Source organism: Taudactylus pleione, unplaced genomic scaffold, assembly GCF_031769625.1.
Source record: "Taudactylus pleione unplaced genomic scaffold, aTauple2 ptg001496l, whole genome shotgun sequence".
In the NCBI taxonomy this organism is placed as follows: Eukaryota; Metazoa; Chordata; class Amphibia; order Anura; family Myobatrachidae; genus Taudactylus; species Taudactylus pleione.
In genome coordinates, this window is record NW_028285894.1 from 35,825 (window position 1) to 62,216 (window position 26,392).

Genomic DNA, 26,392 nt, shown 5'->3' on the forward strand with positions numbered 1-26,392 from the left:
TACTTTCCACAATGAGATTTAAAGGAAAAGAGGTGAATGCGCAAATAAGCCGCTAGTGTAAATGTGACATGTGGACGCCATTTGTACCAGCTGCTTATTTGCGCACTCACCTCTTTTCCTTTCAATCTTCTGTTGTGTCCCCTATTTCCCTCCCTATAAGGAATTGAAGGGCGCTGCTGTTATGTTTAGACGCAGAGATCACAGACATGAAGCTAGTGCTGAGAATGCCTTTAAGGAGGACAAGGAGACTGTGATTTTAGTAGCTGAGAATTTGGAAGATACAATGCGGGAGATAGAAAATGTCCTGATAAAAGAGAGACAATAACACTAGAAAAATGTGTCTCACACCAATTAATACTGAAGGGTTAGTTATACACAAAGCTGCATCCTTTTCTGATTCGAGTGAGGATTTTTAACCTAGATGGGATAACATGCTAAAGGATTGCTCTTTCAATTTAATGAACCTTATTATTAATGAAAGATCTTTCAGAATTAGAAAAAGAAATTGATTCCTATAAGGAGGTAATCGCTCTTTTTTCTGAGACTCAGGAATATAAAGATCTTGAGAAACGCGTAGAATACAGTCTGAAAAGAAATGAAAGAATATTAATAGACCGTGAGGTAAAGAAATTTAATAGAGATAAAACCCAACTAATAATGGAAACCAACAAAAATGAAATAGAGATGATTGAATATAAAGGAAGATTAGCCCCCCCCATCTATAAACCTCCCTCCACCCCCTTTCTACCCTAAGAGCCAGAGGACAAAGAGGAGAAAATAGATAGATCCTCATTTCGTCAATTAGAAAAAGGTAACAGTTCCCTAGAAATAAGAAATAGAATGGAGAGACCTCAGGATGCCCCCTATATACCTCCCTTTAAAAATCACGATGAGTGGAGAAGTAATGGGAGACACATCTATAAGCCCCCCCAGAGAATGAATAGATATCAAGAAAAATGCAATGACAGAGGATTAGATAGAGATTCGCCAACTACTTCCAGCTACAATAGATTTCAACCATTGCAAAATCTGGACATCTCATCGCCTTTTTTATCCATAGGGAGATGTTTCCCACCCCAAAGATAACAAACAAAAAAACTAAGAGAGGGCATAGGGGAGGTAAGATTAAACATAGGATGGAAAGGAAAGTCTTACTAAGAAATAGAAAAAAGAAAGACAAGACTAATACAAGTGTGAAATCTACTCAACTACAAAAAGTTAAAATATTTAAGTTGAGTAAAAATATCCTTTCTAAAGAACAAACCACAGTGTTGGAGAAGGGTCAGAAATATGCACCAGCTATAGGTCTAAACAAATTTTCCACCTTTGTAGATTTAGAAAAATACATTAGAAAGTTATCTATTAACAAGTTTTTCTTAAGCAGAGAATCAGATTGAACAGAGGTCGAACCTGTAATTAGCAGTGGTACCCCTTTTAGACCAAAATCTATTTTTCATCCTTCCCATGTAAAAGGAAATTTTATAGATACCTTTTCTGCCATGGTCTACGAGGACATGCAAAAAATGGATACGAAAATATCCAAATATATTTTAACCTTTAAAGAAAGAATGGCGTTAAAAGAATTGAAAGGAATGACAGATATTGTAATAAAACCCACCGACAAGGGTGGCGGGATTGTCATTCAGGATAGAATATCGTATGAAAAAGAAGTTTATAAGCAACTAAATGACGATAACACATATCAGAAATTAAAAACAGACCCCACAGAGGGAATCCTAAAAAACTCCAAACAATGTTAAATAAATATAAAAGCTCTGAGATTTTGGCAGAAAATTAATATAAGTTTCTCCTTATGATGGAACCGACAATTCCAGTATTGTATATACTTCCCAAGATCCACAAGGACCCTTTGAATCTGCCGGGGAGACCAATCATGTCTGGGATAAACTGGGTGACAGCCAATTTGTCCGAGTTCATTGACTTTTACCTACAGCCTCTAGTCACTACTAATAAATCCCACTTGAAGGACATGAAAGATCTCCTAAATATGCTGAAAACAATTCAATGGGAAGAAGGATTACTTATGGTAACAGCGGACGTTCGATCCCTGTACACCATTATAAATCATCAGGATAGTATAAACGCAGTTACAGAATTTCTAAAATTAAGCACTTTAAAACAGGAACTGCAAGATTTTATTATAGAAGGGGGGACTTTTTATTTTGACTAATAACTATTTTAATTTCAATGACACCTTTTATATCCAGAAAGTTGGGACTGCCATGGGCACCAGGTTCGCTCCAAGTTACGCAAATATTTTTATGGGACAATGGGAGAAAGAAAAAATCTGGAACAATAATCCCTATGGAGCGAATCTGGTGTCCTGGTCCAGGTATATAGATGACGTTTTATTCTTTTGGAAAGGAAGTTTGGACCTTCTAATGATTTTTCAAAATATTTAAATGATAATCCTTTTAATATTGATTTCACTTTTACATCAAGTGAGTGCACAGTGAATTTTTTAGATATAACTTTATTTATTGAAGGAGGAGTTTTAAATACTATGAATTTTACTAAACCCGCTGATTCTCAAACATAAATTCAGATTGACAGTTGCCATCATTATAACTGGTTGAGCGCTATTCCAGGTAGCCAGGTTAGACGTCTTAAATGTAATTGTAGTAAGAATGACAACTACAAAATACAGTCACAGAAATTTAAAACAAAATTTTTATCTAGTGGCTTTGGATCTGAACTGTTGGATCTGAACTGTTGGAGAAGGTGATTAGGGAGGTGGACAATATCCCCAGAGAGAAACTTTTGGAGGAGAATATGAAAGGTGTACAAATGGAGAATATAGTCCGAAGGATTCGGCCTTCTTCACCACGTATAGTTGCCAACATAGGAATATTGAGAAAATCTTGAAAAAACACTGGAACATTTTACAGAAAGATCCTATTATTGGCTCTTTAATACCTGTAAAACCGAAATGTATCTACAGAAAAGCACCTTCTCTGAGTTCAACATTAGTTAATAGTGCGTTACAAAAATTAAAAGCTATGCCGACTGTAAGATCTAAAGGCTTTTACAGATGTGGAGTGTGCATTGCGTGCCGACATATAAAAAGTAACGGCACAGCAAAAACCACACAAGTAGATATTAATGGCAAAATACATTCAATTAAAGAATTTGTAACCTGCAACACTAGCAGTATATGCTATTGAGTGCGAATGTGGCCTGTACTATATTGGACGTACCTCTAGACCTTTAAAGACACGAATAGGAGAACATCTGCATAATATAAGAAAAGGTCTAGAAACGCATGCAATGTCCAGCCACTTCAAACAATGTCATAATTGTTCACCATTAGCTATAAGAAGGTTTATAGGATTGATGTGGGTTAAAGGGAATTGGAGACAAAAGGACTTACCCAAACAACTGGCTAAGGCTGAGATGAAAAAGATCTATGAATTGGGCACTTTAAAACCAGGAGGATGAAACCTCGATTTTGAAATAAAATGGTTTTTGTAATTTGATTGATGTCCTTTTTAGTTCTTTTCCTATATTCTCCTTCATTTATCTTGAATACTATTTTTGCACTTTGCACTTTAATAATGTTTTTATAGAATTTTGAATTATTGCTGATTTGTCTATTTTTATATGTGATATTTATTGTTGTCTTTTATTGATTATAGAAAAATGATCGTCAAGCATACAGCATTTTTCTTGTTAATTATCTCTTATCCGCTGGCACAGTATAAACAACATCATGGAACGACTATAATAACGATCTTGTTTTACTCTGCAAATGCGTCCGGTTGCTATAGTTACATACTGGAAGTGATACCGTGTGAAAACGAGCCATTCCAATGCATAAGCTGAGCAGAATCGGAGGAGTCACGTGCCCGTTCTCTGTAATAGGAGATTGGCCGGACGCAGCAAAGAGTTATGGGATATGTAGTTGTGTTTTCTCTTGCTCCGTAAATGCGTCAGGTTGCTATGGTTATACACCGGAAGTGACGCCGTATGGAGACGAGCTATTCCAATGTATATGCTGAGCAGAATTGGAGGAGTCACATGCGTGTTCTCTGCAATAGGAGAATGGCCGGCCGCAGCAAAGGGTCATGGGATTTGTAGTTTTCTTTGTCTAGGGACCTGCTGCGTCCGGTGTATCTAGATTGGACTAGGTATTTAATGGACTGAGACAGACACTAGGATCATTCTGACTGTAACCTTGAAAAAGACCCTAGATACGGGTTGAAACGCGTTGGTTTTGCTTGTTTATGGACCCAACCTGACGACACGTTACGGACCTACAAAGGACACTGGTGTGAATCATTTCCTGGCATTTACGCAGGACTACAGCATTTGATATGCATGAAAAAGACCAGATTACTGCCAGCTTTCTTCTATGATCGTCCTCCAGCCGTTTGGGGATCCCTAATATGGTCATATACATATTATTTCTATGTTAACATTAATCATCAGTTAGACACTGTGTTCTTTTATGTCATTTCTTGTTTTTATGTGATTAAATGGTATTGCACTATATGCACTTTTCTCTTTTATATGGAATTTTTGCCTGTTGAGAGAAGGACAAACCCTTGAACTATTGGACACTGCAAGACGCAGCTCCTATTAATTATCATAAGTATCCTCTAGATTATAGCGCTGGAACTGTGGTGTTTGCTTTTTCTTTCCACACTTTCCACAATGACACTTTCCGTCAGTGACAGAGATAACAATCGCAGAACCACAGATTGCGGTGCTACTGAAATGCATATTACCGGGGTCAGCAGCGATACAGATGTTCTGTTAGTGCATCTTGTACATAAAGAGACCCCTTAGATATTTAAACAAATTTTCCACCTGTAGTTGACCAATCATGTAACCAATATCCTATCATCTGTATCTGTGGTTCCCTAATACAGGTGACCACAACACAAGTGCATATAGCAGAAATTTTATATATACTCTATATAATAAGGGGCACTTACTGATCCGAGCCTGTCCCTCCTGCTCACACACAATGTACAGAAAACGAGGACTCTCTGGACAGAAGGGTAGTAAAATGGACTGAAGTGCAGCTGGGCACAGTGTCAACCAAAATAGAGCAGGCCACCGATTGTCAGTGCCCAGGAACAAGTCCAGACCCAACACCTGAAATGGGAGAATAAAGTGAGAAGGAAAATAAGGTCACAGTGGACATCAGTGAGAGTGGACGGGAAAACAGAATCAGAAAGAAAGAAGAGATGATAGACGTCCCTTAGAGAGAAGATGGGACAGAAGAGATGATAGTTGTCTAGGAGAGAGAAGATGGGACAGGAGAGATGATAAGCTTTCTGGAAAGAGAGACGACAGGACATGACAGAATATACACAACCAGGAGAGAGAAGATGGGATAGGACAGATGATAGTTGTCCAGGAGAGAGAAGATGGGACAGGAGAGATGATAGACTTTCAGGAGAGAGAGGACAGGACAGATTATAGACATCCAGAAGAGAGAAGACGGGACAGGAGAGATGATAGACTTCCAAGAGAGATACAATGTGTCAGAAGAGACGATAGACATCCAGAAGATAGAAGACGAGATGGGAGAGATGATAAACATTAGAGAGAGAGAGGACAGGACAGATTATAGACATCCAGAAGAGAGAAGACATGGCAGGAGAGATGATAGACGTCCAGGAGAGAGAAGATGGAAAAGCAGAGATGATAGACTTTCAGGAGAGAGAGGACAGGACAGATTATAGACATCCAGAAGACAGAAGTTGAGACAGGAGAGATGATAAACATTACAAAAAAGAAGATGGGACAGCTTTCAGGAAAGAGAGAGGACAGGACAGATTATAGACATCCAGAAGAGAGCAGATGTGACATTAGAGATGATAGCCGTCCAGGAGAGAGAAGATGGAAAAGCAAAGATGATAGACTTTCAGGAGAGAGAGGACAGGACAGATTATAGACATCCAGAAGAGAGCAGATGTGACATTAGAGACGATAGATGTCCAGGAGAGAGAAGTAGGGACAGCAGAGATGATCGACTTTCAGAAGAGAGAGGACAGGACAGATAATAGATATCCAGATTGGGGAGGCATGACAGGAGAGATGATAGACATCCAGGAGATAAAAGACAGGATAGAAGAGATGATAGACTTCCAAGTGAGAGACAATATGTCAGAAGAAACGATAGACATCCAGAAGATAGAAGACGAGACAGGAGAGATGATAAACATGAGAGAGAGAGAAGATGGTACAGGAAAGACGATAACCATTCATGAAAGAGAGGACGGGACAGGATAGATAATAGACATCCAAGAGAGAGAAGACAGGTACAGGAGAGACTATAGTCATCCAGAAGAGAAGATGGGACAGGAACGGTAATATGGAATCAGGAGAAAGAAGAAGGGACAGGATAGGTAATAGGGAGTCATGAGAGAGAAAATGGGATAGAAGAGGTCTATCATCACTCCTGTTCTGTCTTCATGCTCCTGGATGTTTATTGTCTCTTGTTCCATTTTTTTATCTTCTCTATGGTTATTATATTTCCTGTCCCAATCTTCTCTCTCCCAGATGTCTATCATCTCTTCTATCCCATCTTCTTTCTCCTACCTGCAGTAAGTAATGATCCTCTGACGCGTTTTGCTTCCGGTCCAGGAAGCTTTATCAAAGAGTCACTCTTTGATAAAGCTTCCTGGACTGTAAGGGAAATGTGTCAGTGGATCATCATTAACTGCTACATATTGCTACAAGCTGCTACTTTGTATTCCTTGTTCACCGGACTTTACTTTAAACAACCGAATTTCCGATTATTTGAGAGCCGGCTGCAATACAATCACCACACTCGGCTTGGTGACGCTGGACTTGGATTAACAGGGGGACAGGTGAAGGCGGTCACAAGCTGACTCTATTATAGCCTCCCAACCTGTTGGGGCTGCGGCTCAGTGTGTCATCAGTTCCAAATTGTGAGCACCACATTAGCAGCCCATTCGACAATCCCACAAAGACCAGCAAGCGCTAAATTGCTATATGTCCTAGAGGTGTTTACACCGGAAGCCTCACCTCGCTTCATACGTTGGACTTCAATTATATATTTATCCTGCGCAAAGACCTGGAGGTCGGAGATGATGGATTATTATTTTTATGGTCTGGTGAGATCACTGTGTTTTTGGACGTTTTTCATATGTGTTAAAAGTCTATGCGATTCCCAGCAGGGATCTTTTTTATATAAGTAATAGGAATATAGCACCTGTTGCTTTTTCTACATATTACTCAGACTAGTCTGTATAGAATTATTTTAGAGAAGTATTTTTAAATATTTGTTATTGTGGTATTGTTGCTATTGCTAAATAATATATACAGAGATATTTCTTAATCATATATTTAGTGTCTTGACTCTATTTTCTGCCATCCCCAGTTATTCATTCATTTAATATTTCAATTTGTTCTTTATAAGCGCAACACCAACATTCTTCTAGTGCTTGTCTGAGACTACCCTACTGTAGGTTCCTCACAGACCGTTAGGTGTGTGCAGCTATTTTACATATTTATATATAGAGTCTGACCAGTGCCAACCAAAGTTAGATTTTTTTGCTGGTTTTGCAACAGGAGTCAGGAGACATGATGAGGCTGGAGGTGTAATAGAGAGTCAGGAGACATGATGGGGCTGGAGGCGTAATAGGGAGTCAGGAGACATGATGGGGCTGGAGGTGTAATAGGGAGTCAGGAGACATGATGGGGCTGGAGGTGTAATAGGGAGTCAGGAGACATGATGGGGCTGGAGGTGTAATAAGGAGTCAGGAGACATGATGAGGCTGGAGGTGTAATAGAGAGTCAGGAGACATGATGGGGCTGGAGGTGTAATAGGGAGTCAGGAGACATGATGGGGCTGGAGGTGTAATAGGGAGTCAGGAGACATGATGGGGCTGGAGGTGTAATAGGGAGTCAGGAGACATGATGGGGCTGGAGGTGTAATAGGGAGTCAGGAGACATGATGGGGCTGTAGGTGTAATAGGGAGTCAGGAGACATGATGGGGCTGGAGGTGTAATAGGGAGTCAGGAGACATGATGGGGCTGTAGGTGTAATAGGGAGTCAGGAGACATGATGAGGCTGGAGGTGTAATAGGGAGTCAAGAGACATGATGAGGCTGGAGGTGTAATAGAGAGTCCGGAGACATGATGGGGCTGGAGGTGTAATAGAGAGTCAGGAGACATGATGAGGCTGGAAGTGTAATAGAGAGTCAGTAGACTTGATGAGGCTGGAGGTGTAATAGAGTCAGTAGACATGATGGGGCTGGACGTGTAATAGGGAGTCAGGAGACATGATGGGGCTGGAGGTGTAATAGGGAATCAGGAGACATGATGAGGCTGGAGGTCAAATAGAGAGACAGGAGACATGATGAGGCTGGAGGTGTAATAGAGAGTCAGTAGACATGATGGGGCTGGACATGTAATAGGGAGTCAGGAGACATGATGGGGCTGGAGGTGTAATAGGGAATCAGGAGATATGATGGGGCTGGGGGTGTAATAGAGAATCAGGAGACATGATGAGGCTGGAGGTGTAATAGAGAGTCAGGAGACATGATGAGGCTAGAGGTGTAATAGAGAGTCAGTAGACATGATGGGTCTGGAGATGTAATAGGGAGTCAGAAGACCTGATGGGGTTGGAGGAGTAATAGGGAGTCAGGAGACATGATGGGGCTGGAGTTGTAATTGAGAGTCAGAAGACATGATGAGGCTGGAGGTGTAATAGAGAGGCAGGAGGCATGATGAGGCTGGAGGTCTAATAGAGAGTCAGTAGACATGATGAGGCTGGAGGTGTAATAGAGAGTCAGGAGACATAATGGGGCTGGAGATGTAATAGGGAGTCAGGAGATATGATGGGGCTGGAGGTGTAATAGCGAGTCAGGAGATATGATGGAGCAGGAGGTGTAATAGGGAGTCAGGAGACATGATGAGGTTGGAGGTTTAATAGAGGGTCAGGAGACTTGATGAGGCTGGAGGTGTATTAGAGAGTCCGGAGACATGATGAGGCTAGAGGTCTAACAGAAAGTCAGTAGACATGATGGGTCTGGAGATGTAATAGGGAGTCAGGAGACATGATGGGGCTGGAGGAGTAATAGGGAGTCAGGAGACATGATGGGGCTGGAGTTGTAATAGAGAGTCAGAAGACATTATGCGATTGGAGGTGTAATGGAGAGTCAGTAGACATGATGGGGCTGGAGGTGTAATAGGGAGTCAGGACACATGATGGGGCTGGAGATGTAATAGGGAGTCAGGAGACATGATGGGGCTGGAGGAGTAATAGGAAGTCAGGAGACATGATGAGGCTGGAGGTGTAATAGAGAGTCAGTAGATATGATGAGGCTGGAAGTGTAATAGAGAGTTAGGAGACATGATGAGGCTGGAGGTGTAATAGAGAGGCAGGAGGCATGATGAGGCTCGAGGTCTAATAGAGAGTCAGTAGACATGATGAGGCTGGAGGTGTAATGGAGAGTCAGTAGACATGATGGGGCTGGAGATGTAATAGAGAGTCAGGAGACATGATGAGGCTGGAGATGTAATAGGGAGTCAGGCGACATGATGGGGCTGGAGGTGTAATAGGGAGTCAGGACACATGATGGGGCTTGAGATGTAATAGGGAGTCAGGAGACATGATGGGGCTGGAGGTGTAATAGGGAGTCAGGAGACATGATGGGGCTGGAGGTGTAATAGGGAGTCAGGAGACATGATGGTGCTGGAGGTGTAATAGGGAGTCAGGAGACATGATGGGGCTGGAGGTGTAACAGGGAGCCAGGAGACATGATGAGGCTGGAGGTGTAATAGAGAGTCAGTAGACATGATGAGGCTGGCAGTGTAATAGAGAGTTAGGAGACATGATGAGGCTGGAGGTGTAATAGAGAGGCAGGAGGCATGATGAGGCTGGAGGTCTAATAGAGAGTCAGTAGACATGATGAGGCTGGAGGTGTAATAGAGAGACAGGAGACATGATGAGGCTGGAGGTGTAATAGAGAGTCAGGAGACATGATGGGGCTGGAGATGTAATAGGGAGTCAGGAGACATGATGGGGCTGGAGGTGTAATAGGGAGTCAGGAGACATGATGGGGCTGGAGGTGTAATAGGGAGTCAGGAGACATGATGAGGCTGGAGGTGTAATAGGGAGTCAGGAGACATGATGGGGCTGGAGGTGTAATAGAGTGTCAGGAGACATGATGAGGCTGGAGGTGTAATAGAGTGTCAGGAGACATGATGAGGCTGGAGGTGTAATAGGGAGTCAGGAGTCATGATGGGGCTGGAGGTGTAATAGAGTGTCAGGAGACATGATGAGGCTGGAGGTGTAATAGGGTGTCAGGAGACATGATGAGGCTGGAGGTGTAAAAGAGTGTCAGGAGAAATTTTGAGGCTGGAGGTGTAATAGGGAGTCAGGAGGCATGATGAGGCTGGAGGTGTAATAGGGAGTCAGGTGACATGATGGGGCTGGAGGTGTAATAGGGAGTCAGGATACATGATGGGGCTGGAGGTGTAATAGAGAGTCAGGATTCATAATTGGGCTGGAGGTGTAATAGGGAGTCAGGAAATATGATGGGGCTGGAGGTGTAATAGGGAGTCAGGAGACATGATGAGGCTGGAGGTGTAATAGAGAGTCAGTAGACATGGTGAGGCTGGAGGTGTAATAGAGAGTCAGGAAACATGTTGTAGCTGGAGGTGTAATAGGGAGTCAGGAGACATGATGAGGCTGGAGGTGTAATAGGGAGTCAGGAGACATGATGAGGCTGGAGGTGTAATAGAGAGTCAGTAGACATGATGAGGCTGGAGGTGTAATAGAGAGTCAGGAGATATGATGAGGCTGGAGGCATGATGAGGCTGGAGGTGTAATAGAGAGTCAGTAGACATGATGAGGCTGGAGGTGTAATAGAGAGTCAGTAGACATGATGGGGCTGGACATGTAATAGGGAGTCAGGAGCCATGATGGGGCGGGAGGTGTAATAGGGAGTCAAGAGACATGATGGGGCTGGAGGTGTAATAGGGAGTAAGGAGACATGATGAGGCTGGAGGTGTAATAGAGAGTCAGGAGACATGATGAGGCTGGGTGTATAATAGGGAGTCAGTACACATGATGAGGCTGGAGGTGTAATAGGGAGTCAGGAGACATGATGGGGCTGGAGGTGTAATAGAGAGTCAGGAGACATGATGAGGCTGGAGGTGTAATAGGGAGTCTGGAGACATGATGGGGCTGGAGGTGTAATAGGGAGTCAGGAGACATGATGGGGCTGGAGGTGTAATAGAGAGTCAGGAGACATGATGAGACTGGAGGTGTAATAGAGAGTTAGGAGACATGATGAGGCTGGAGGTGTAATAGGGAGTCAGGAGACATGATGGGGCTGGAGGTGTAATAGGGAGTCAGGAGACATGATGGGGCTGGAGGTGTAATAGAGAGTCAGGAGACATGATGGGGCTGGAGGTGTAATAGGCAGTCGGGAGATATGATGAAGCTGGAGGTGTAATAGAGAGTCAGGAGAGATGATGAGGCAGGAGCTGTAATAGAGAGTCAGGAGACATGATGAGGCTGGAGGTGTAATAGAGAGACAGGAGACATGATGAGGCAGGAGGTGTAATAGGGAGTAGGGAGACATGATGAAGCTGGAGGTGTAATAGAGAGTAAGGAGAAAGATAATGTGACTGGAGGTGTAATAGACAGGAGAAAGATAATGGGGCTGGAGGTGTAATAGAGAGTCAGGAGACATGATTAGGTTGGAGGTGTAATAGAGAGACAGGAGATATGATGAGGCTGGAGGTGTAATAGAGAGTCAGGAGACATGATGGGGCTGGAGATGTAATAGGGAGTCAGGAGACATGATGAGCCTGGAGGTGTAATAGAGACAGGAGACATGATGGGGGTGGAGATGTAATAGTGAGTGAGAAGACATGATGGGGCTGGAGGTGTAATAGAGAGTCAGGAGACATGATGGGGCTGGAGGTGTAATAGAGAGTCAGTAGACATGATGAGGCTGGAGGTGTAATAGAGAGTCAGAAGGCATGATGAGGCTGTAGGTGTAATAGAGAGTCAGTAGACATGATGAGGCTGGAGGTGTAATAGAGAGTCAGTAGACATGATGGGGCTGGACATGTAATAGGGAGTCAGGAGACATGATGGGGCTGGAGGTGTAATAGGGAGTCAGGAGACATGATGAGGCAGGAGGTCAAATAGAGAGACAGGAGACATGATGAGGCTGGAGGTCTAATAGAGAGTCAGTAGACATGATTGGGCTGGACATGTAATAGGGAGTCTGGAGACATGATGGGGCTGGAGGTGTAATAGGGAATCAGGAGACATGATGGGGCTGGGGGTGTAATAGAGAGTCAGGATACATGATGAGGCTGGAGGTGTAATAGAGACATGATGAGGCTGGAGGTGTAATAGAGAGTCAGGAGACATGATGAGGCTAGAGGTGTAAAAGAGAGTCAGTAGACATGATGGGTCTGGAGATGTAATAGGGAGTCAGGAGACATGATGGGGCTGGAGGAGTAATAGGGAGTCAGGAGACATGATGGGGCTGGAGGTGTAATAGAGAGTCAGGAGACATGATGAGCCTGGAGGTGTAATGGAGAGTCAGTAGACATGATGGGGCTGGAGATGTAATAGGGAGTCAGGAGACATGATGAGGCTGGAGATGTAATAGGGAGTCAGGAGACATGATGGGGATGGAGATGTAATAGGGAGTCAGGAGACATGATGGGGCTGGCGGTGTAATAGGGAGTCAGGAGACATGATGAGGCTGGAGGTGTAATAGGGAGTAGAGAGACATGATGAAGCTGGAGGTATAATAGAGAGTCAGGAGAAAGATAATGTGGCTGGAGGTGTAATAGACAGTCAGGAGAAAGATAATGGGGCTGGAGGTGTAATAGAGAGTTAGGAGACATGATGAGGCTGGAGGTGTAATAGAGAGACAGGTGATATGATGAGGCTGGAGGTGTAATAGAGAGTCAGTAGACATGAAGGGGCTGGAGATGTAATAAGGTGTCAGGAGACATGATGAGCCTGGAGGTGTAATAGAGAGACAGGAGACATGATGGGGCTGGAGGTGTAATAGAGAGTCAGGAGACATGATGAGGCTGGAGGTGTAATAGAGAGTCAGGAGACATGATGAGGCTGGAGGTGTAATAGAGAGACAGGAGACATGATGAGGCTGGAGGTGTAATAGAGAGTCAGTAGACATGATTGGGCTGGACATGTAATAAGGAGTCAGGAGACATGATGGGGCTGGAGGTGTAATAGGGAATCAGGAGACATGATGGGGCTGGGGGTGTAATAGAGAGTCAGGAGACATGATGAGGCTGGAGGTGTAATAGAGACATGATGAGGCTGGAAGTGTAATAGAGAGTCAGGAGACATGATGAGGCTAGAGGTGTAAAAGAGAGTCAGTAGACATGATGGGTCTGGAGATGTAATAGGGAGTCAGGAGACATGATGGGGCTGGAGGAGTAATAGGGAGTCAGGAGACATGATGGGGCTGGAGTTGTAATAGAGAGTCAGGAGACATGATGAGGCTGGAGGTGTAATGGAGAGTCAGTAGACATGATGGGGCTGGAGATGTAATAGGGAGTCAGGAGACATGATGAGGCTGGAGATGTAATAGGGAGTCAGGAGACATGATGGGGATGGAGATGTAATAGGGAGTCAGGAGACATGATGGGGCTGACGGTGTAATAGGGAGTCAGGAGACATGATGAGGCTGGAGGTGTAATAGGGAGTAGAGAGACATGATGAAGCTGGAGGTATAATAGAGAGTCAGGAGAAAGATAATGTGGCTGGAGGTGTAATAGACAGTCAGGAGAAAGATAATGGGGCTGGAGGTGTAATAGAGAGTTAGGAGACATGATGAGGCTGGAGGTGTAATAGAGAGACAGGTGATATGATGAGGCTGGAGGTGTAATAGGGAGTCAGTAGACATGATGGGGCTGGAGATGTAATAAGGTGTCAGGAGACATGATGAGCTTGGAGGTGTAATAGAGAGACAGGAGACATGATGGGGCTGGAGGTGTAATAGAGAGTCAGGAGAAATGATGAGGCTAGAGGTGTAATAGAGAGTCAGGAGACATGATGGGGCTGGAGGTGTAACAGAGAGTCAGTAGACATGATGAGGCTGGAGGTGTAATAGAGAGTCAGGAGGCATGATGAGGCTGGAGGTGTAATAGAGAGTCAGTAGACATGATGAGGCAGGAGGTGTAATAGAGTCAGTAGACATGATGGGGCTGGAAGTGTAATAGGGAGTCAGGAGACATGATGGGGCTGGAGGTGTAATAGGGAATCAGGAGACATGATGAGGCTGGAGGTCAAATAGAGAGACAGGAGACATGATGAGGCTGGAGGTGTAATAGAGAGTCAGTAGACATGATGGGGCTGGACATGTAATAGGGAGTCAGGAGACATGATGGGGCTGGAGGTGTAATAGGGAATCAGGAGACATGATGGGGCTGGGGTTGTAATAGAGAATCAGGAGACATGATGAGGCTGGAGGTGTAATAGAGAGTCAGGAGACATGATGAGGCTAGTGGTGTAATAGAGAGTCAGTAGACATGATGGGTCTGGAGATGTAATAGGGAGTCAGAAGACCTGATGGGGTTGGAGGAGTAATAGGGAGTCAGGAGACATGATGGGGCTGGAGTTGTAATAGAGAGTCAGAAGACATGATGAGGCTGGAGGTGTAATAGAGAGGCAGGTGGCATGATTAGGCTGGAGGTCTAATAGAGAGCCAGTAGACATGATGAGGCTGGAGGTGTAATAGAGAGTCAGGAGACATAATGGGGCTGGAGATGTAATAGCGAGTCAGGAGATATGATGGAGCAGGAGGTGTAATAGGGAGTCAGGAGACATGATGAGGTTGGAGGTTTAATAGAGGATCAGGAGACTTGATGAGGCTGGAGGTGTAATAGAGAGTCCGGAGACATGATGAGGCTAGAGGTCTAACAGAAAGTCAGTAGACATGATGGGTCTGGAGATGTAATAGGGAGTCAGGAGACATGATGGGGCTGGAGGAGTAATAGGGAGTCAGGAGACATGATGGGGCTGGAGTTGTAATAGAGAGTCAGAAGACATTATGCGGTTGGAGGTGTAATGGAGAGTCAGTAGACATGATGGGGCTGGAGGTGTAATAGGGAGTCAGGACACATGATGGGGCTGGAGATGTAATAGGGACTCAGGAGACATGATGGGGCTGGAGGAGAAATAGGAAGTCAGTAGATATGATGAGGCTGGAAGTGTAATAGAGAGTTAGGAGACATGATGAGGCTGGAGGTGTAATAGAGAGGCAGGAGGCATGATGAGGCTTGAGGTCTAATAGAGAGTCAGTAGACATGATGAGGCTGGAGGTGTAATGGAGAGTCAGCAGACATGATGGGGCTGGAGATGTAATAGGGAGTCAGGAGACATGATGGGGCTGGAGGTGTAATAGGGAATCAGGAGACATGATGGGGCTGGGGGTGTAATAGAGAGTCAGGAGACATGATGAGGCTGGAGGTGTAATAGAGACATGATGAGGCAGGAGGTGTAATAGAGAGTCAGGAGACATGATGAGGCTAGAGGTGTAAAAGAGAGTCAGTAGACATGATGGGTCTGGAGATGTAATAGGGAGTCAGGAGACATGATGGGGCTGGAGGAGTAATAGGGAGTCAGGAGACATGATGGGGCTGGAGGTGTAATAGAGAGTCAGGAGACATGATGAGGCTGGAGGTGTAATGGAGAGTCAGTAGACATGATGGGGCTGGAGATGTAATAGGGAGTCAGGAGACATGATGAGGCTGGAGATGTAATAGGGAGTCAGGAGACATGATGGGGATGGAGATGTAATAGGGAGTCAGGAGACATGATGGGGCTGGCGGTGTAATAGGGAGTCAGGAGACATGATGAGGCTGGAGGTGTAATAGGGAGTAGAGAGACATGATGAAGCTGGAGGTATAATAGAGAGTCAGGAGAAAGATAATGTGGCTGGAGGTGTAATAGACAGTCAGGAGAAAGATAATGGGGCTGGAGGTGTAATAGAGAGTTAGCAGACATGATGAGGCTGGAGGTGTAATAGAGAGACAGGTGATATGATGAGGCTGGAGCTGTAATAGAGGGTCAGTAGACATGATGGGGCTGGAGATGTAATAAGGTGTCAGGAGACATGATGAGCCTGGAGGTGTAATAGAGAGACAGGAGACATGATGGGGCTGGAGGTGTAATAGAGAGTCAGGAGACATGATGAGGCTGGAGGTGTAATAGAGAGTCAGGAGACATGATGAGGCTGGAGGTGTAATAGAGAGACAGGAGACATGATGATGCTGGAGGTGTAATAGAGAGTCAGTAGACATGATTGGGCTGGACATGTAATAGGGAGTCAGGAGACATGATGGGGCTGGAGGTGTAATAGGGAATCAGGAGACATGATGGGGCTGGGGGTGTAATAGAGAGTCAGGAGACATGATGAGGCTGGAGGTGTAATAGAGACATGATGAGGCTGGATGTGTAATAGAGAGTCAGGAGACATGATGAGGCTAGAGGTGTAAAAGAGAGTCAGTAGACATGATGGGTCTGGAGATGTAATAGGGAGTCAGGAGACATGATGGGGCTGGAGGAGTAATAGGGAGTCAGGAGACATGATGGGGCTGGAGTTGTAATAGAGAGTCAGGAGACATGATGAGGCTGGAGGTGTAATGGAGAGTCAGTAGACATGATGGGGCTGGAGATGTAATAGGGAGTCAGGAGACATGATGAGGCTGGAGATGTAATAGGGAGTCAGGAGACATGATGGGGATGGAGATGTAATAGGGAGTCAGGAGACATGATGGGGCTGACGGTGTAATAGGGAGTCAGGAGACATGATGAGGCTGGAGGTGTAATAGGGAGTAGAGAGACATGATGAAGCTGGAGGTATAATAGAGAGTCAGGAGAAAGATAATGTGGCTGGAGGTGTAATAGACAGTCAGGAGAAAGATAATGGGGCTGGAGGTGTAATAGAGAGTTAGGAGACATGATGAGGCTGGAGGTGTAATAGAGAGACAGGTGATATGATGAGGCTGGAGGTGTAATAGGGAGTCAGTAGACATGATGGGGCTGGAGATGTAATAAGGTGTCAGGAGACATGATGAGCCTGGAGGTGTAATAGAGAGACAGGAGACATGATGGGGCTGGAGGTGTAATAGAGAGTCAGGAGACATGATGAGGCTAGAGGTGTAATAGAGAGTCAGGAGACATGATGGGGCTGGAGGTGTAACAGAGAGTCAGTAGACATGATGAGGCTGGAGGTGTAATAGAGAGTCAGGAGGCATGATGAGGCTGGAGGTGTAATAGAGAGTCAGTAGACATGATGAGGCTGGAGGTGTAATAGAGAGTCAGTAGACATGATGGGGCTGGACATGTAATAGGGAGTCAGGAGACATGATGGGGCTGGAGGTGTAATAGGGTATCAGGAGACATGATGGGGCTGGGGGTGTAATAGGGAGTCAGGAGACATGATGAGGCTGGAGGTGTAATAGGGAGTCAAGAGACATGATGAGGCTGGAGGTGTAATAGAGAGTCCGGAGACATGATGGGGCTGGAGGTGTAATAGAGAGTCAGGAGACATGATGAGGCTGGAAGAGTAATAGAGAGTCAGTAGACTTGATGAGGCTGGAGGTGTAATAGAGTCAGTAGACATGATGGGGCTGGACGTGTAATAGGGAGTCAGGAGACATGATGGGGCTGGAGGTGTAATAGGGAATCAGGAGACATGATGAGGCTGGAGGTCAAATAGAGAGACAGGAGACATGATGAGGCTGGAGGTGTAATAGAGAGTCAGTAGACATGATGGGGCTGGACATGTAATAGGGAGTCAGGAGACATGATGGGGCTGGAGGTGTAATAGGGAATCAGGAGACATGATGGGGCTGGGGGTGTAATAGAGAATCAGGAGACATGATGAGGCTGGAGGTGTAATAGAGAGTCAGGAGACATGATGAGGCTAGAGGTGTAATAGAGAGTCAGTAGACATGATGGGTCTGGAGATGTAATAGGGAGTCAGAAGACCTGATGGGGTTGGAGGAGTAATAGGGAGTCAGGAGACATGATGGGGCTGGAGTTGTAATAGAGAGTCAGAAGACATGATGAGGCTGGAGGTGTAATAGAGAGGCAGGAGGCATGATGAGGCTGGAGGTCTAATAGAGAGTCAGTAGACATGATGAGGCTGGAGGTGTAATAGAGAGTCAGGAGACATAATGGGGCTGGAGATGTAATAGGGAGTCAGGAGATATGATGGGGCTGGAGGTGTAATAGCGAGTCAGGAGATATGATGGAGCAGGAGGTGTAATAGGGAGTCAGGAGACATGATGAGGTTGGAGGTTTAATAGAGGGTCAGGAGACTTGATGAGGCTGGAGGTGTATTAGAGAGTCCGGAGACATGATGAGGCTAGAGGTCTAACAGAAAGTCAGTAGACATGATGGGTCTGGAGATGTAATAGGGAGTCAGGAGACATGATGGGGCTGGAGGAGTAATAGGGAGTCAGGAGACATGATGGGGCTGGAGTTGTAATAGAGAGTCAGAAGACATTATGCGATTGGAGGTGTAATGGAGAGTCAGTAGACATGATGGGGCTGGAGGTGTAATAGGGAGTCAGGACACATGATGGGGCTGGAGATGTAATAGGGAGTCAGGAGACATGATGGGGCTGGAGGAGTAATAGGAAGTCAGGAGACATGATGAGGCTGGAGGTGTATTAGAGAGTCCGGAGACATGATGAGGCTAGAGGTCTAACAGAAAGTCAGTAGACATGATGGGTCTGGAGGTGTAATAGAGAGTCAGGAGACATGATGAGGCTGGAGGTGTAATAGAGAGTCAGTAGATATGATGAGGCTGGAAGTGTAATAGAGAGTTAGGAGACATGATGAGGCTGGAGGTGTAATAGAGAGGCAGGAGGCATGATGAGGCTCGAGGTCTAATAGAGAGTCAGTAGACATGATGAGGCTGGAGGTGTAATGGAGAGTCAGTAGACATGATGGGGCTGGAGATGTAATAGAGAGTCAGGAGACATGATGAGGCTGGAGATGTAATAGGGAGTCAGGCGACATGATGGGGCTGGAGGTGTAATAGGGAGTCAGGACACATGATGGGGCTTGAGATGTAATAGGGAGTCAGGAGACATGATGGGGCTGGAGGTGTAATAGGGAGTCAGGAGACATGATGGGGCTGGAGGTGTAATAGGGAGTCAGGAGACATGATGGTGCTGGAGGTGTAATAGGGAGTCAGGAGACATGATGGGGCTGGAGGTGTAACAGGGAGTCAGGAGACATGATGAGGCTGGAGGTGTAATAGAGAGTCAGTAGACATGATGAGGCTGGCAGTGTAATAGAGAGTTAGGAGACATGATGAGGCTGGAGGTGTAATAGAGAGGCAGGAGGCATGATGAGGCTGGAGGTCTAATAGAGAGTCAGTAGACATGATGAGGCTGGAGGTGTAATAGAGAGACAGGAGACATGATGAGGCTGGAGGTGTAATAGAGAGTCAGGAGACATGATGGGGCTGGAGATGTAATAGGGAGTCAGGAGACATGATGGGGCTGGAGGTGTAATAGGGAGTCAGGAGACATGATGGGGCTGGAGGTGTAATAGGGAGTCAGGAGACATGATGAGGCTGGAGGTGTAATAGGGAGTCAGGAGACATGATGGGGCTGGAGGTGTAATAGAGTGTCAGGAGACATGATGAGGCTGGAGGTGTAATAGAGTGTCAGGAGACATGATGAGGCTGGAGGTGTAATAGGGAGTCAGGAGTCATGATGGGGCTGGAGGTGTAATAGAGTGTCAGGAGACATGATGAGGCTGGAGGTGTAATAGGGTGTCAGGAGACATGATGAGGCTGGAGGTGTAATAGAGTGTCAGGAGAAATTTTGAGGCTGGAGGTGTAATAGGGAGTCAGGAGGCATGATGAGGCTGGAGGTGTAATAGGGAGTCAGGTGACATGATGGGGCTGGAGGTGTAATAGGGAGTCAGGATACATGATGGGGCTGGAGGTGTAATAGAGAGTCAGGATTCATAATTGGGCTGGAGGTGTAATAGGGAGTCAGGAAATATGATGGGGCTGGAGGTGTAATAGGGAGTCAGGAGACATGATGAGGCTGGAGGTGTAATAGAGAGTCAGTAGACATGGTGAGGCTGGAGGTGTAATAGAGAGTCAGGAAACATGTTGTAGCTGGAGGTGTAATAGGGAGTCAGGAGACATGATGAGGCTGGAGGTGTAATAGGGAGTCAGGAGACATGATGAGGCTGGAGGTGTAATAGAGAGTCAGTAGACATGATGAGGCTGGAGGTGTAATAGAGAGTCAGGAGATATGATGAGGCTGGAGGCATGATGAGGCTGGAGGTGTAATAGAGAGTCAGTAGACATGATGAGGCTGGAGGTGTAATAGAGAGTCAGTAGACATGATGGGGCTGGACATGTAATAGGGAGTCAGGAGCCATGATGGGGCGGGAGGTGTAATAGGGAGTCAAGAGACATGATGGGGCTGGAGGTGTAATAGGGAGTAAGGAGACATGATGAGGCTGGAGGTGTAATAGAGAGTCAGGAGACATGATGAGGCTGGGTGTATAATAGGGAGTCAGTACACATGATGAGGCTGGAGGTGTAATAGGGAGTCAGGAGACATGATGGGGCTGGAGGTGTAATAGAGAGTCAGGAGACATGATGAGGCTGGAGGTGTAATAGGGAGTCTGGAGACATGATGGGGCTGGAGGTGTAATAGGGAGTCAGGAGACATGATGGGGCTGGAGGTGTAATAGAGAGTCAGGAGACATGATGAGGCTGGAGGTGTAATAGAGAGTTAGGAGACATGATGAGGCTGGAGGTGTAATAGGGAGTCAGGAGACATGATGGGGCTGGAGGTGTAATAGGGAGTCAGGAGACATGATGGGGCTGGAGGTGTAATAGAGAGTCAGGAGACATGATGGGGCTGGAGGTGTAATAGGCAGTCGGGAGATATGATGAAGCTGGAGGTGTAATAGAGAGTCAGGAGACATGATGAGGCAGGAGCTGTAATAGAGAGTCAGGAGACATGATGAGGCTGGAGGTGTAATAGAGAGACAGGAGACATGATGAGGCAGGAGGTGTAATAGGGAGTAGGGAGACATGATGAAGCTGGAGGTGTAATAGAGAGTCAGGAGAAAGATAATGTGACTGGAGGTGTAATAGACAGGAGAAAGATAATGGGACTGGAGGTGTAATAGAGAGTCAGGAGACATGATTAGGTTGGAGGTGTAATAGAGAGACAGGAGATATGATGAGGCTGGAGGTGTAATAGAGAGTCAGGAGACATGATGGGGCTGGAGATGTAATAGGGAGTCAGGAGACATGATGAGCCTGGAGGTGTAATAGAGACAGGAGACATGATGGGGGTGGAGATGTAATAGTGAGTGAGAAGACATGATGGGGCTGGAGGTGTAATAGAGAGTCAGGAGACATGATGGGGCTGGAGGTGTAATAGAGAGTCAGTAGACATGATGAGGCTGGAGGTGTAATAGAGAGTCAGAAGGCATGATGAGGCTGGAGGTGTAATAGAGAGTCAGTAGACATGATGAGGCTGGAGGTGTAATAGAGAGTCAGTAGACATGATGGGGCTGGACATGTAATAGCGAGTCAGGAGACATGATGGGGCTGGAGGTGTAATAGGGAGTCAGGAGACATGATGAGGCAGGAGGTCAAATAGAGAGACAGGAGACATGATGAGGCTGGAGGTCTAATAGAGAGTCAGTAGACATGATTGGGCTGGACATGTAATAGGGAGTCTGGAGACATGATGGGGCTGGAGGTGTAATAGGGAATCAGGAGACATGATGGGGCTGGGGGTGTAATAGAGAGTCAGGATACATGATGAGGCTGGAGGTGTAATAGAGACATGATGAGGCTGGAGGTGTAATAGAGAGTCAGGAGACATGATGAGGCTAGAGGTGTAAAAGAGAGTCAGTAGACATGATGGGTCTGGAGATGTAATAGGGAGTCAGGAGACATGATGGGGCTGGAGGAGTAATAGGGAGTCAGGAGACATGATGGGGCTGGAGGTGTAATAGAGAGTCAGGAGACATGATGAGCCTGGAGGTGTAATGGAGAGTCAGTAGACATGATGGGGCTGGAGATGTAATAGGGAGTCAGGAGACATGATGAGGCTGGAGATGTAATAGGGAGTCAGGAGACATGATGGGGATGGAGATGTAATAGGGAGTCAGGAGACATGATGGGGCTGGCGGTGTAATAGGGAGTCAGGAGACATGATGAGGCTGGAGGTGTAATAGGGAGTAGAGAGACATGATGAAGCTGGAGGTATAATAGAGAGTCAGGAGAAAGATAATGTGGCTGGAGGTGTAATAGACAGTCAGGAGAAAGATAATGGGGCTGGAGGTGTAATAGAGAGTTAGGAGACATGATGAGGCTGGAGGTGTAATAGAGAGACAGGTGATATGATGAGGCTGGAGGTGTAATAGAGAGTCAGTAGACATGAAGGGGCTGGAGATGTAATAAGGTGTCAGGAGACATGATGAGCCTGGAGGTGTAATAGAGAGACAGGAGACATGATGGGGCTGGAGGTGTAATAGAGAGTAAGGAGACATGATGAGGCTGGAGGTGTAATAGAGAGTCAGGAGACATGATGAGGCTGGAGGTGTAATAGAGAGACAGGAGACATGATGAGGCTGGAGGTGTAATAGAGAGTCAGTAGACATGATTGGGCTGGACATGTAATAAGGAGTCAGGAGACATGATGGGGCTGGAGGTGTAATAGGGAATCAGGAGACATGATGGGGCTGGGGGTGTAATAGAGAGTCAGGAGACATGATGAGGCTGGAGGTGTAATAGAGACATGATGAGGCTGGAAGTGTAATAGAGAGTCAGGAGACATGATGAGGCTAGAGGTGTAAAAGAGAGTCAGTAGACATGATGGGTCTGGAGATGTAATAGGGAGTCAGGAGACATGATGGGGCTGGAGGAGTAATAGGGAGTCAGGAGACATGATGGGGCTGGAGTTGTAATAGAGAGTCAGGAGACATGATGAGGCTGGAGGTGTAATGGAGAGTCAGTAGACATGATGGGGCTGGAGATGTAATAGGGAGTCAGGAGACATGATGAGGCTGGAGATGTAATAGGGAGTCAGGAGACATGATGGGGATGGAGATGTAATAGGGAGTCAGGAGACATGATGGGGCTGACGGTGTAATAGGGAGTCAGGAGACATGATGAGGCTGGAGGTGTAATAGGGAGTAGAGAGACATGATGAAGCTGGAGGTATAATAGAGAGTCAGGAGAAAGATAATGTGGCTGGAGGTGTAATAGACAGTCAGGAGAAAGATAATGGGGCTGGAGGTGTAATAGAGAGTTAGGAGACATGATGAGGCTGGAGGTGTAATAGAGAGACAGGTGATATGATGAGGCTGGAGGTGTAATAGGGAGTCAGTAGACATGATGGGGCTGGAGATGTAATAAGGTGTCAGGAGACATGATGAGCCTGGAGGTGTAATAGAGAGACAGGAGACATGATGGGGCTGGAGGTGTAATAGAGAGTCAGGAGAAATGATGAGGCTAGAGGTGTAATAGAGAGTCAGGAGACATGATGGGGCTGGAGGTGTAACAGAGAGTCAGTAGACATGATGAGGCTGGAGGTGTAATAGAGAGTCAGGAGGCATGATGAGGCTGGAGGTGTAATAGAGAGTCAGTAGACATGATGAGGCAGGAGGTGTAATAGAGTCAGTAGACATGATGGGGCTGGACGTGTAATAGGGAGTCAGGAGACATGATGGGGCTGGAGGTGTAATAGGGAATCAGGAGACATGATGAGGCTGGAGGTCAAATAGAGAGACAGGAGACATGATGAGGCTGGAGGTGTAATAGAGAGTCAGTAGACATGATGGGGCTGGACATGTAATAGGGAGTCAGGAGACATGATGGGGCTGGAGGTGTAATAGGGAATCAGGAGACATGATGGGGCTGGGGGTGTAATAGAGAATCAGGAGACATGATGAGGCTGGAGGTGTAATAGAGAGTCAGGAGACATGATGAGGCTAGAGGTGTAATAGAGAGTCAGTAGACATGATGGGTCTGGAGATGTAATAGGGAGTCAGAAGACCTGATGGGGTTGGAGGAGTAATAGGGAGTCAGGAGACATGATGGGGCTGGAGTTGTAATAGAGAGTCAGAAGACATGATGAGGCTGGAGGTGTAATAGAGAGGCAGGTGGCATGATTAGGCTGGAGGTCTAATAGAGAGCCAGTAGACATGATGAGGCTGGAGGTGTAATAGAGAGTCAGGAGACATAATGGGGCTGGAGATGTAATAGCGAGTCAGGAGATATGATGGAGCAGGAGGTGTAATAGGGAGTCAGGAGACATGATGAGGTTGGAGGTTTAATAGAGGATCAGGAGACTTGATGAGGCTGGAGGTGTAATAGAGAGTCCGGAGACATGATGAGGCTAGAGGTCTAACAGAAAGTCAGTAGACATGATGGGTCTGGAGATGTAATAGGGAGTCAGGAGACATGATGGGGCTGGAGGAGTAATAGGGAGTCAGGAGACATGATTGGGCTGGAGTTGTAATAGAGAGTCAGAAGACATTATGCGGTTGGAGGTGTAATGGAGAGTCAGTAGACATGATGGGGCTGGAGGTGTAATAGGGAGTCAGGACACATGATGGGGCTGGAGATGTAATAGGGACTCAGGAGACATGATGGGGCTGGAGGAGAAATAGGAAGTCAGTAGATATGATGAGGCTGGAAGTGTAATAGAGAGTTAGGAGACATGATGAGGCTGGAGGTGTAATAGAGAGGCAGGAGGCATGATGAGGCTTGAGGTCTAATAGAGAGTCAGTAGACATGATGAGGCTGGAGGTGTAATGGAGAGTCAGCAGACATGATGGGGCTGGAGATGTAATAGGGAGTCAGGAGACATGATGGGGCTGGAGGTGTAATAGGGAATCAGGAGACATGATGGGGCTGGGGGTGTAATAGAGAGTCAGGAGACATGATGAGGCTGGAGGTGTAATAGAGACATGATGAGGCAGGAGGTGTAATAGAGAGTCAGGAGACATGATGAGGCTAGAGGTGTAAAAGAGAGTCAGTAGACATGATGGGTCTGGAGATGTAATAGGGAGTCAGGAGACATGATGGGGCTGGAGGAGTAATAGGGAGTCAGGAGACATGATGGGGCTGGAGGTGTAATAGAGAGTCAGGAGACATGATGAGGCTGGAGGTGTAATGGAGAGTCAGTAGACATGATGGGGCTGGAGATGTAATAGGGAGTCAGGAGACATGATGAGGCTGGAGATGTAATAGGGAGTCAGGAGACATGATGGGGATGGAGATGTAATAGGGAGTCAGGAGACATGATGGGGCTGGCGGTGTAATAGGGAGTCAGGAGACATGATGAGGCTGGAGGTGTAATAGGGAGTAGAGAGACATGATGAAGCTGGAGGTATAATAGAGAGTCAGGAGAAAGATAATGTGGCTGGAGGTGTAATAGACAGTCAGGAGAAAGATAATGGGGCTGGAGGTGTAATAGAGAGTTAGCAGACATGATGAGGCTGGAGGTGTAATAGAGAGACAGGTGATATGATGAGGCTGGAGCTGCAATAGAGGGTCAGTAGACATGATGGGGCTGGAGATGTAATAAGGTGTCAGGAGACATGATGAGCCTGGAGGTGTAATAGAGAGACAGGAGACATGATGGGGCTGGAGGTGTAATAGAGAGTCAGGAGACATGATGAGGCTGGAGGTGTAATAGAGAGTCAGGAGACATGATGAGGCTGGAGGTGTAATAGAGAGACAGGAGACATGATGATGCTGGAGGTGTAATAGAGAGTCAGTAGACATGATTGGGCTGGACATGTAATAGGGAGTCAGGAGACATGATGGGGCTGGAGGTGTAATAGGGAATCAGGAGACATGATGGGGCTGGGGGTGTAATAGAGAGTCAGGAGACATGATGAGGCTGGAGGTGTAATAGAGACATGATGAGGCTGGAGGTGTAATAGAGAGTCAGGAGACATGATGAGGCTAGAGGTGTAAAAGAGAGTCAGTAGACATGATGGGTCTGGAGATGTAATAGGGAGTCAGGAGACATGATGGGGCTGGAGGAGTAATAGGGAGTCAGGAGACATGATGGGGCTGGAGTTGTAATAGAGAGTCAGGAGACATGATGAGGCTGGAGGTGTAATGGAGAGTCAGTAGACATGATGGGGCTGGAGATGTAATAGGGAGTCAGGAGACATGATGAGGCTGGAGATGTAATAGGGAGTCAGGAGACATGATGGGGATGGAGATGTAATAGGGAGTCAGGAGACATGATGGGGCTGACTGTGTAATAGGGAGTCAGGAGACATGATGAGGCTGGAGGTGTAATAGGGAGTAGAGAGACATGATGAAGCTGGAGGTATAATAGAGAGTCAGGAGAA

The 26,392-nt window shown here is 46.1% G+C and overlaps 1 protein-coding gene across 1 annotated transcript in view; it reads right to left on the reverse strand.

Annotated features, from left to right (window-relative positions):
• Positions 1-4,207: 4,207 nt before the first annotated feature.
• The window catches only part of LOC148442472 (solute carrier family 2, facilitated glucose transporter member 4-like), a 261,582-nt gene continuing 239,397 nt past the window's right edge, over positions 4,208-26,392 (reverse strand). The window contains exons 6-7 of the mRNA XM_088463908.1: positions 4,959-5,121; positions 4,208-4,401 (exon numbers count right to left, since the gene is read on the reverse strand). Coding sequence (XP_088320034.1) covers positions 4,208-4,401; positions 4,959-5,121 — 357 coding nt within the window. The remainder of the gene's footprint in view (positions 4,402-4,958; positions 5,122-26,392) is intronic.